Source organism: Rattus norvegicus, chromosome 3 (genome assembly GCF_036323735.1).
Source record: "Rattus norvegicus strain BN/NHsdMcwi chromosome 3, GRCr8, whole genome shotgun sequence".
Classification (NCBI taxonomy): Eukaryota; Metazoa; Chordata; class Mammalia; order Rodentia; family Muridae; genus Rattus; species Rattus norvegicus.
Genome location: NC_086021.1, coordinates 77,436,718 through 77,449,654, shown reverse-complemented (window position 1 = coordinate 77,449,654; position 12,937 = coordinate 77,436,718). Strand labels below are relative to the sequence as shown.

General features: G+C 44.3%; 1 protein-coding gene across 8 annotated transcripts in view; it reads right to left on the bottom strand.

Moving 5' to 3' along the window:
• Rapgef4 (Rap guanine nucleotide exchange factor 4) overlaps positions 1 to 12,937 on the bottom strand; it is a 292,910-nt gene that overhangs the window by 60,279 nt on the left and 219,694 nt on the right. For all 8 annotated transcript variants that reach the window (XM_039104344.2, NM_001100642.1, XM_039104345.2 and 5 more), the window contains 2 exons: positions 571 to 655; positions 32 to 92 (listed from right to left, as the gene is read on the bottom strand). In XM_039104344.2, coding sequence (XP_038960272.1) covers positions 32 to 92; positions 571 to 655 — 146 coding nt within the window. The remainder of the gene's footprint in view (positions 1 to 31; positions 93 to 570; positions 656 to 12,937) is intronic.

Below are 12,937 nucleotides of genomic sequence, written 5' to 3'. Positions count from 1 at the left end.
AGCAGAGTGCTTCATTAGGGCTCGCACTTACACACAGTTCCTCCTTTGGCGTGAGACTCAAAAATGAGAACACCTGCTAACTCCCGTTTCACCTAGAAAAAAAGAAAGAAAGGAAAGAAAGAAATGTGGGAAGGAAAGGTACAGGAGAAGGGACTTGTGTTTTGCGTGGGTGTCTGTTAGAGGGGGTCTCAGGCTCACCTTGAAGTCATCTCTCACTTTGCTTATACAAATTCCTGTCATCCAGAAGTACTTTCACTAGGCTTGCTACTTGGATCTTAAAGTCTATACCAAAATTACTGTCTAGACAAGCTTATAACAGTTCCCACCAGGCAGACCCCTTAGGGACATTTATTTATTTTGTGGGGCGACTTTCAAGAGTCGGTTCTCTCCTTCTACCACACGGGTTACTGGGACAGGGCTCAGGTTGTCAGACTTATAGCTGTAACCAGATCGAGTCATTTCTTAGGCTCAGATACTATTTTTCGTTCTGTAAATTTATTTATTTTTGTGTGTTGCTGTGTCTGCTTGAGTGTATGCCTGTGCATCACAGCTTGGTGAAGACATACTTACTGTGGTAGAAAGATGGGATAAGGCTTTAATATGAAGGAGTTCGTCGTAGATAATCTCTAGGTCATCTGCAGTCCTCTGGCCAGGTCTGTAAAGAAAGACGGTAAGGAAAGATTGTTATACAAGCTTCAGATATGGGAGTGGATCCATTGGTTAGTAACACGCTGAGGGGTGTATTCTCTATGAAAAGATACTGACTGAGGGAGACTTTGAGCCGTAATAATCCCTACAGGGACTAGAAATGAGTGTATTCACTAGTGGGAAGGATATGGGAGGAGCTACATGTACACAGACACCCATCCCTGCGGATCTCAGTGGGAAGAGCTCTCTACGTGGTCATGGGTTAACTCACCTGGGGCTTTGTAGGTAATGGTAAAACATCGCTATTTATTACGTCCTAATCAGTGATGACAAAACTTGCCTCTTTAAGCACTAGGGACACTTGATTGGTCAGCTTGGCAATGGATTTACATCCCTGAGTATCTTACCCTACAAGGTAACACTGGGCTGTCACTGTTCCCGGTTATACATGATGCTCCTCCCCAAAGCACTCAAATGATTTTTGACCCAGCTCTAAGGAGGTATGTTTTTGAGGTGAGAATGAGACAAACTACACTGTCTAGAATTTCTAAGAGAAGGAAAGGGAGGTACATCCCTATATCTGAAACTCTGCTCCATGGACTACCCCTGTCAACAAAGGGTTAGCGATTTGTGTCAAGGTTTTTTTAATTCCGAAGATTAGTATTATATAAAGTTAGTAATATACCTTTGTTGTACAGAATAAGGGGTTATTTTTAACATAAGAAGACCGAGTAAATTCCTAACTGCCTTTTGTATCTAGGTTTATTTTGGAATTGTTAATGTCATTAAAGGGTATTTAATAACACTATCACACAAGGTAAGTGGCGGGCCTCCTCGGAGATAGCTGGAGGGAGGAAACATCATAACTTACACATGACCTTCATAAAGACAGCTTTACCCCGAACAAAAGGATACTACATTCTTACTGCACAGAATCAAAGGAGGGCTTGTTTATTAATCCTGACTACACAGATACAAAATCCAGGGCTTGGGAGACGTTGGCCACATTCATTTCTGCTAAGGATCATCACTGAAGGACACAACAGCACATCAATCTAGTGCTCAGTGGTGTCACCTAGAAAGCACAGGACCTTAAAAGACAACGAGGAGCTGCTGGGGCCACAGGGAGGCCAAAGGAGCCAGGCCCTCTTAGCAAGTGCCCAATCTACCACTTGACTTACACGTGCGGATTTTGAGACAAGGACCCCTTGGGATTTAAAAGTCAATCAAGTCACCTCCAGGCCCCTGCTGCCATAGAGGCAGCCATGGGGGAAAGGTAGGTGTAATAGGATTACCTCTCTTCAGCTTGAGGAGCAGCCCCGCTGTTCCCACTTCTTGACATCCACTGCAAATAGCGCGAATGCTCCTAGACGCTTGGCTAAAATCAAAGGGAGTTACTGGATCACCTCACCTCCTGGCTGTGGACTGAGCTGAAGGTGGGGGCGCAGCCTCGGAAATAAAGGTTTACAAGTAAGTCAGTTCTAAAGTCTTGACAGATTCAATATTGGAGTTAGGGGAGCATTTGTCTGAGCGCTTAGGAGCGTTTGTAGAGTGGCATTATGAAAACTTTATTGCTTAGTTCATATGTATTTTAAAAATCTAGACTTTATAAAATGACTAATCTAATACATTAAAATTTTAGAATTTGAAGACTATCGCTAGAATTTATAAATCTCACTACAGTAAAAATAATTACATTTCATCAAGAGTTTCAAACATGCTGAACTGTCAGGTCTTCAAGGCAATATACTCAAAATCTGTCAGTGCTGAGCCATTCCAATTAGTCTTAGGATCTGTCGGGAAGAGGTAAAGACGGCGACATCAGGCTAATTTTGAAACACTCTTCGTTTGTTTAGTGACCTATACTGGAAACCTACCTGATTTCTCTTTCCCCCCACAACTTGTCCCCAGCATTCTGCTTTCCTAAACCCTTCCTTTACCTGTCTGTCCTTCCGTCTGCCTATTGCAATGTGCTCTGCCAACAAGGGATGCTCTGTTTTCTCTCCCTGGAGAAGGGAGAGAATCTGCATCTGTAACGAGGATGTGCTAAGTGGAATTGCTGTAAATAAAGGCACAGGAGAAAAGGCGGACCAGCACCACATCCCATCTGTGTAGCTCTGGGATCTATCTCATCCCCAGACAACGTTCTTTCTTGACCCCAGGGCTTCCTGGCCCCCTTATCCCAGTAACTGACATGTAATCCAAGCTTAATCTTTCAAGTCCTTCTTTATCATCCACCAAGTGTTCAAGATTCATCTGTCACCATTTAGTGTCAGTCTTTCCTCATAGCAGTATTGTCTGTCACAGCCATCCGCTCGTCTCTTTACTTTGGTAAACACACTTCATGTCCACAAGGCTTCCTGCAGCTCCCATCTATCTAGGATGCTTCTTTCTGCCTCAAGTGTCACTTGGGCTCACCAGCCCTTGTCCTTACAAAGCCGTATTGCTGTGGTAATTCGAAACACTCTCTGAGGAACGTTATTTGCTTGACGGTTCCGAACTAATTCTAGACTCTTCTCAAGAGAAGCATCGTCAAAAGGCACAGTACACTAGATTAGAAACAGAAACTGGTGCTGAGGTCTAATCTGTGAGCTTTCTAGTTGCCTCATAGTCTGCTGGCTCATTTCCACATCCATAAGAAGGGCATGCTAAGCAGAATTGCTGTAAGTAAAGGCACAGGAGGAGAGGCACACAAGCAATGCATGTGCAGGGAATATGGGACCAAGGTAGGATGGCATTATTATAAGGACAGGTTTTCATCACGGCTCAGAGGATGGAGTTCTTAAAACTCATGATGAATAGGGAGGTGAGGCCAGCAGAGCCACAGAGCACTTTGGTTCTCTGGTCTGAGGGAAATTGGAGTTTAAGCTCTGTGATCTTCCCAATGAGGTTAAGTAATGCAAGGTGCCCACAGCACATTTCGTTTTGACTTATACCAAGGCAAAGAGCGATAGCTGCCCTCCCTTATCTGTGAGCCTCCTTATCTGTAGTTTTGCTCTCTGTAATTTCACATATCTCCAGCCGACTGAGGTCTAACACTCTTTGATGGAAAAATTTCAGAGGGAAATGATTTACAAATTTCAAATAATTCATAGTAAACTATTTTGATTGCTCTATCTTATTCCAACTTATTATATATTAGATCCTATTATAAATACATGATACTCAAAATATATATAATTATAGCCATATATACAATTACATAGACAGACAGCTAGACACACACACACACACACACACACACACACACACACACACACACACACTGTGTACCTCCACAATCAAGTACCCAAGGAGCATCTTGGGACAACGTATCCTCCATGTGTAAAAGAAGATATTTTAATTCTCAATAGGGGAAATCGGATGGAAGCAATCAATTTTTTTAAACAAATGATAGAAAATGTATAATCCTACAATTATGACATGCAGCTGGTGGCATGAGTGTGGGGAAGGGTCTGGATGGAGGTGACCAACCGAACTGTTGGGCCAGGAGCCTTTTTGGTCAGGGTTTTGTCAGTAAGAAGCAAGCAGGTGCTGAAGTGGGAATTTCTGGTTCTGTTGGAGACTCGGTTGTGTCATGTGCTCTTTTTCTGGAAACTATCTTATGAGAGGATGTTTTGCTGAGAACCACTAGAGGCTGTGATGTGATGTTTTGCTGAAATGGGCATGAGAGAACACATGATGTTTGGAAAGGGTATAGGTGTATCCCAACAGACAGTGAGCGATGCTGTGGCATTGGTTCTCCTTGCCACTCCTCGATCTTCGCTGGGCTTTGCTGACACTGGTATTCGCTGACAATGCTCTTGCATTGTTTTTCTTTGCTGATCTTCACTTGTGACTTTGTAGAGAGAAATGCACCAAAGAACTCCCGGTGGTGATCCTGCTGCTTCCTACCACTTCTGAGGACTCCTGCAGATTGGCAGGTCCCTGCCGTCTTTTCTGGGTCAAGCCGCTGCTACTGATTCAGGTTTGGTGTTTTGCTAGGGGACTGGACTGCTGATGCCCAAGATTGGAATCGCCCCAAAGAACTATTTTTAAACATGTCTGCAAGCCTGTTTCCTATTAACCTTTCTTTCCCCCATCTCTGGTAGGTGGTGGGCTAGAAGGGAGGTTGAAGCATTAAAGAACCATAATTAAGATTTTGAAAAATTTAAGCCTACAAGGTGCTACTACCACACCCCACGGTAAGCTTTACCAGAAGACCAGGAAGACGCCAGGGTTTTTCTAGTAGAAGGCAGATAGGACCAGACTGAATGAGTCTGGAAAGCTCTGGAGCCTGGCACTCACAGAAAGACCAGCATGGTAGATTAATGGCAGAACCAGATGAATGGCTCTACATGAGCACTGAACTTGGGGAGAGGTGGGTCTCAGTGGTTCATCACCTGGCCCCATGCAGGTCGACTGGATTCTGGGACCACTCCTGGCCTTCACCTACCACAATGAGCAGAGCTTATCATGGAGAGATCTGTTCTCTGAGATGAATATCCAGAAAGGATTCTCAGGGTAGCTGATGGAGCCTGGGAAAGGCAGAACAGAGCTGATGGTTTTAGAGACACGGAGTTGGAAAAGGTTGTCCCAGGAAGGTTATGAAATGGTTTTAGGCTGGAGACGTTCTCTTCGTATTCGCGATAAATGTGAAGGAGAGGTGTGGTTTCAGCCTCTCTGAATCCACAGAAAGCTCGGCCTGCTGGGAAGAAGCCTAGTGAAGATCCACCTTAGTGCTTTTAGGACAGAGCCTCTTGAGGATGTCACTGACATACAGACACCCACGTGGCAGCCCTAGCCCTGGTCTTCCATCTTCAGCAACCAACCCAGGTAAATAAAGTCTTCTATAGGGACTGACTGGATACTGTGGCGAAACACATGGGGGCCAAACCAAACTGAACAATGTCTAAACACAGGCTAGTTTTCAAATGAATGGAGGAAAACGAAACACACTGCAGTAACAACAGCAACGACAGAACAACTCCGTGGTCTCAAGTGTTCAATGAAATGGCTGGGCAGGCCCCTGCTGCCATTTGGTGATAGACCTAGGCTTCCAGAAGCTCTTTGGTCCTGTTTACAGCAAGTGGTATGCTGAGGTGAGAGAAGTTAGCGCTGAAGTCAAAAATGAGTCTGTTCACAATTCACAAAGATCAAAACACTCATAAGAGATTTGCCCAGAGCCAAGACCCTGTCCCTCTGGGCTCTCAACCTGTCATTAGGATTGACAGTTGAGGTAAACAGGCAGAAGGTCAGGTGGAACTGAAGCCAGTCTGGTCAACCTGTGGTCACCTAAGCAAATCAAAATGCGAGCCCTTGTCCTCTACAGAGCACCTCGAATCAACTGTAGGAAAAACAGCAACAAATCTGGCTTCTCAGGGCCGCTGTGCCATCTAGCGTCTTGGGGAAGGCTCATCTCTCCACTCTCGCTTCAGATGGCGGTACTCCCCTTGATCTGCCCCCAGCCCTCAAAGAGCATCTGAGGACATCTAAAACTGAGCCTTCCCTACCACAATCACTGAACAAAGTCACATTTTAAAAGCGGGTCTCTTGTGGCAAACAGCGGCATTAGGCACCTTTCATGCTTTGGTCTTTACAGGGGTGACCAGGGTGGGGGAATGGAGACGCAATCCTACAAATCAGCCCCCAGCCTGTTCAATCGGTAATGAAAGGGTCCCAAGGACTGAAGGCAATTTGGCTTTCAAGAGGAAAGGGAAGCAGGGCGAGAGCGGGGAGGAGATAACTCCCACGGACCATCAGAAGAGGAACCTACAAGGCTGGGGAAGTGAATTGACTCTCTGGATGCTGAGTGACAGCTGGTGAATGTACCTGGTCTTTACTCGCCCTTCTCCAGATGTCACAGGGAGAGATGTTAGGCATCCCTGCTTCTTTACAAACCTGCGTGGTGCCACATTGATGTGGATTTGTTGGATCCCGCTGTGGAAAGGCCTAGTTTCTACAAGGGCTGCATTCTGGCGGCAACGTCTAGTTACAGACAAGATAATAAACGGGATGGAGAGAGAAGCAGTTTATACATTAAAGGATAGGAGGGCTCGGGCGATATTGGACGCTGCTGGTAAATACCGTTTTATCAAGGAATTTATCAAGGTCAGAGATGGAGTTCCTCCGCTACTGGGATGTGGATAAAATGTGAAATTCACCCATCTACCAAGTGGTGTGTAGACACAACTCTGGGTACAATATGCAGGCAAGAAAGTGAATGAACTGGTTCCAGTAGACCTGCCACTCGGTAAATACTGATTTGTGTATTGAGAGACACTAAGAGAAGTCAACATAATAAATGCAGATACATGTCACATATAAGTTTCTAAATTTTAAAAAAGTGTTTCATTTATCTCTGCGGAGGGCTGTTTATCTCTGGTGTTGGACTTCACCAAAACCCACCTGATGCGCTCCTTAAATCATGTCTTAACATTGTATCACTTTATGATGCCCTAGAAACCATGTATAAACCTTACTTCTTACACTCCCCTTAAAGGAAGTCCGTTAGGGATCTGTCCCCTGGTCTACAGAAACAGTTTGTTTTGTTGCATGCCTGCTTTATTGCTCTTTCCACCTCCCAGTATCCTCCTTCATTCATGGACATTCCCTGTGGCTAAGTGAAGTGGCTGGCCCAGCTGTCACCCTTTCACCTTTTCTTAGCCGCAGAGAAGTTTGTTATATGCAAGTGGCTTTCTTTTGTTCTATCTGTGAAACTAGCAGGGCTTTGTGCTTCTCTAAGATTAGAAATAAGTACAGACTATCAGTAAACACGAAAGCTTTCTGTTTGTGAGAAAGGATGCCATCTCTGTAAGGCATGGGGCCCTGGTTCCATGGGTCAGGGACTCTAAGCCCTAAGTGCTTTTAGGACAAGGCGATTGGTTGTGCTCAGGGACATGAAATGTCTAGTGTTCTTTCAGCATATATGCCTTACGAGGACACTCTAGAAGTTTAACATCAAACTTCTATTTAAAAATAATTATTTGTCTTTGTCTTGTGAGATGGATGAGTCCCTGCATGTGTGCTTGTGTACCATGTCCATGCCCAGTGCCCAGAGCTCAGTGCCCAAAGATCCCAGAAGAGGGTGTCAAATCCCCTGGAACTGGAATTATAGGCTGTTGCGAGTCATTATGCAGGGCTGTAAACTAAACTCCAGTCTTGTACAAGATCAATAAGCACTCTTAACCACAGAGTCACCTCTCTAGCCCTTAATGTTAAACTTTGTAATATGTACAACTACTGGCACTTTCCTTTGAAATGCCCAAGTATTAAGTAGAAGAGGACAAGCCAATTAGGACGGAGTCATATGGCGAAGCTCACATTCTGGTTTTGGGAGCAGGAGAACATGCAGACTTTCAGTGGCGCTATAGGAACACATTGTTAGCTTTACTTTTTTTCTCAGTAAACCGTCAGTTCTTACCAGGGATGAATCCTGGCGAATTATCCTATTATTTTCTCTCCTCCTCCTCTTCCTCCCTCCCTTCCCCCCCCCTCCTACTTAGCCATCTCATTCTAACTCACTAACTCTACTAGAAAAAAAAAGAAATGTGAAGCAGCTTTGCAGAAAGGGAAGAATATCATAACAAGAAGAAAATCATCTGACATCCACTTAGCCCGATTTCTTCTTCTGAACCCAGAAAGTTGTAATTAGCCTCGTAAAGCTTAAAGAGTTAGCTAATGCTTCAGAGTCAAAGGATGTGAGGTCACCATGTCAAGTACGAAGTGCTATTCGAATATGAGTCACTAAGTTCTCTGTGTGGTTCTGGTGGAGTAAGGTGGCTCCTCCCAGCCGTGGTCTATCTCCTTACCCAAGTTTTCCAGCACCTGTTCTACACAGCCGTGAAGACAAGCCCATTAATGACCCCAAGCTAGGGACTAGTTTTAGCAAATTAAATAAGGCATGAGAGCCAGGCATGGTTGTACAACCTGCTAGTCCCAGCACTCCAGAGACAGAGGCAGGCAGGTATCTATAAATTTGAAGCCTTCCTGGTTTACATAGTGAAACTCAGCCTGGAGAAGAAAAAAAATGCACGAATCATATATAGTTTTAAGAAAGTCTTGTTTATCTGAAATCTCAGTTTAATTGGGCATCCTATATTTAATCTGGAAACACTAATCATAAAACGTTTCATTTCTGTGTAATCAGTCTTGACAATGTTACAACCACAGGGATTCTGCTACAGACAATACAGAGAGCTCAGTGCATGAGTAAGAGAACTACAGGCTCCAGAAGCTTACAAGGAAAGAATACTTTCCACTATGATCAGAACCCTTCATGGACTGAGGAAGCCTCTCTCAAAGGAGAGCGCTCTCTCTACAGTGGACGAACACTTTGCTCTGTTCTATATGTTGATAAGATCACCCTTATCCTCTATTCTATATGGTGATAGCACATTGGATGGATTATGCTCTGTTTCAGATGTATGGAAGAATGGTTTAATGAGATGAGGTGATCTTGTAAGAACTACTTTAAAATCTGATTTCCATCTTTCTTTGTCAATGCCCCAACATAACCTAGAAAGTTATTCCAAGTCCCTTCAGGACCGTGGCAGGTGGAACACAGCTCCAGAGGTAGAGGCCATCTGGATCAAATTCAGAGCCCGCCATCATCTGGATAACCACAGGCAATTGACTTTGCCTAAGCTTCTGTTTCCTAACCTTTAAGGTGGGAAGTATGTTAACTACCTCATGGTTGGTTGAGAGAATTGAATTAAGGAGTTATTTAGCCCAGTGCCTAGCACACATGCACTTAATAAATGCTGCCTGTCACTAAATACAATTGCATTTCTGTTTCCATTTACAAGCCCTCGGAAAGCGGGGAGAGGGTTAGCAGGCATTATTAAATTCTTTGAGATTTGGACCCGAGAGATGTTGGATGTGTTAATGGCAAATCTGTGAGAATAGGATCCTGGCTCTCATACTCCATATTCCTGACAAGTTATTTAGTGGGCTCTTGGATTGCATGCATGGATTTCAAATGGTATCATTAAATTCGCCAAAACCCATTAATTTTATTCTCATACAAATATCTAGCTGTTCATAGTCTTGGCCTCTCTAGCCCATTCTCCACAATCATCAGAGAATTCAACTTCAGAGATCAATGTACTGCGTATCTGGCCATTCATATCTTCCCTTCATGCTCTTCCATGGTGTCCCAAAATGACTACATTCTTTTCTAATGCCCAAAGATTGCGTAGCTGGCTTCCTCTCACCTGACACTTGCTGTAAATCTGCTTTGGGCCTGGGTACTCCTTCAGTGTCAGGCAGATCTCTACTTTCCCAGGATGATTCTGGTCCACTCCCATGCCTGTGCCCCTATCCAGCTAAAAGCTTCTCTGTTTTGGAAGAATGAACACTGAGGGGATGACCTTTGTTGTCCCTAAGAAATAAAGCTTCTGTAGGGCAAAGGACACTGTCAGTAGGACAAAATGGCAACCAACAGATTGGGGAAAAATAGAGGGTTAATATCTAATATAAACAAAGAACTCAAGAAGTTAGACTCCAAAGAACCAAATAACCCTATTTAAAAAGGGGGTACAGAGCTAAACAGAGAATTCTCAACTGAGGAAACTTGAATGGCTGAGAAGCACCTAAAGAAATGTTCAACATCCTTAGTCATCAGGATCAAAACATCCCTGAGATTCCACCTCATACCAGTGAGAATGTCGAAGATCAAAACCTCAGGTGACAGCAGATGCTGGTGAGGATGTAGAGAAGGAGGAACATTCCTCCATTGTTGGTGGGATTGCAAACTGGTATAACCATTCTGGAAATCAGTCTTGCAGTTCCTCAGAAAATTGGACATAGTACTGCCTGAGGACCCAGCTATACCTCTCCTGGGCATATACCCAAAAGATGCTCCAACATATGACAAAGACACATGCTCCACTATGTTCATAGCAGCCTTATTTATAATAGCCAGAAGCTGGAAAGAACCCAGATGCCCTTCAATAGAGAAATGGATACAGATAACGTGGTACATCTACACAATGGAGTACTACTCAGCTATCAAAAACAATGACTTCATGAAATTCTTACGCAAATGGATGAAACTAGAAAATATCATCCTGAGTGAGGTAACCCAGTCACAAAAGAACATGCATGGTATGCACTCACTGATAAATGGTTATTAGCCCAAAAGCTTGAAATACCCAAGATACAACTCACAGACCATGTGAAGCTCAAGAAGAAGGAAGATCAGAATGTGGATGCTTCAGTCATTTTTAGAAGGGGGAACAAAATACTCATGGGAGGAAATACAGGGACAAAGTGTGGAGCAGAGACTGAAGGAAAGGCCATCCAGAGACTGCCCCACCTGGGGATCCATCCCATATACAGCACCAAACCCAGTCACTATTGCTGATGCCAAGAAGGGCTTGCTACAGAAGCCTGACATGGATGTGTCCTGAGAGAATCTGCCAGAGCCTTACTGATACAGATGAGGATGCTTGCAGCTAACCATCGGACTGAGCATGGGGTCCCTAATGGAGGAGTTAGGGAAAGGACTGAATGAGTTAAAGGGGTTTGCAACCCCATAAGAGGAGCAATAATAGCAATCAACCAGAACCCCCAGAGCTCCCTAGGACTAAACCACCAACCACAGGGAGGGGGGAACCCATGGCTTCAGCCATGGATGGCATTGTCTGGCATCAATAGGAGGAGAAGCCCTTGGTCCTGTGAAGGCTTGTTTCCCCATTGTAGGTTGAGGTGGGAGTGTGTGGGTGGGAGGGGAAGCATCCTCATAGAAGTAGGGGGAGGGGAAATGGGAGATGGGGGAACCGGGAATGGGGATAACATTTGAAATGTAAATAAAATATCCAATAAAAATGATTTTAAAAAAAGGCAGAGAATTGACCCACACATTCATCTATTCCAAAGTGAATGCATGCAGGGACACTCATTCAGATAGCACATTCCACACCTCCTTAAAACCCCAGCCTTAGAGAGCCCCATATCATCAATTGTAGGAAAAACCCTGAAAATCACCAGCGAGCTAGCTACCAAAATGTTAATACTAATTATATATCTGGAGATAGGGCACATGTGATATCCATTTGTTTGAAGCTCCTTCTAGTAGTTTTCAAATTTTCTACAACAAATAGATTGACTTGAAGTCATTAAAATACATTAAAATTAAAATATTAAGATAGATTGACCTGAGGTATTAAAACCTTGAGCTAATCTTACAGGAACCCTAAAGTGTAAGTGTGTAGGTAGTAGCACCACTCCCCTGGGCCTGTTCATCAATTCTGTGTGCTTTCTTGGGTGTGCAGACATGAGCAGAATATGGCACACTGTTTTTATAGGGGAAATGTAATTCTAAAGTCAAGGAATGATTCGCTTAGTGGAATCACTTATACAGGTACAATCTCTAAGCTTTCAATGAGGACATAGCAACCTTTGCAGTGAGAACAGAGGCAGTTTGCCGAGTATTGAGTGATGCACTGTGGGAAGGCTCACACTAAAGGTGCAATGAGGGAGGGTGTGCACTGAGTGATGCACTGTGGGAGGATGTGCACTGAAGTGCACTGTGGGAAGATCCACATTGAATGATGCACTGTGGGAGGGTCTGCACTGAGTGGCGTACTGTAGGAAGGTCCACTGAGCAGCCATGTTTCCTAGCTTTAGCCCCTGAGCTGCTCAGGCTTCTTTCTTCTGACCACCATGTCAGGATGGACCACCTGATGGTGAACATTCTCTTGGCAAGTACTTCCTCCCTAGAAGTGAAAACAATGACTTCTGACTGGGGAACCTGAGATCTCCAGAGTAAAGGGACTTTCCTAAAAATATCAGGATTTCAAACCTCACAAACACTCAAAAAACGGTCTGGACAAATAAAGATGCAGTTAAGACAAGTGGAGGTGGTGAGATGACTTAGTGGTTAGGGGGGTTTCCTGTCTTCCAGCAGACCCCAGTTCAATTTCCAATCTCTACATCAGGAACCCACAGGAAGTCCCATACCCTCTTCTGGCCTCCGTAGGCAATTGTGTGTGCGTGCGTGTGTGCGTGTACACACACACACACACACACACACACACACACACACACACACACAGACACAGTGCAACTATGAGAAAGGTCCACATTGAAGGGTGCACTGTGAGAAGGGCAAGAATAATAAAATATTTTAGAAGATGAGATTTGCTAATTAAGAGAAATTATACAGCTCCTTGAGTGCCCTCCAACAAAGGTATAGAGCACCCAGTCAGGCAGCAGGTCTGCTGGGCATCAGAGCCATCAGTAGACAGTGGTGGACACCCCTGCACCCCAACACACACACACACACACCACCACCACCACCACCACC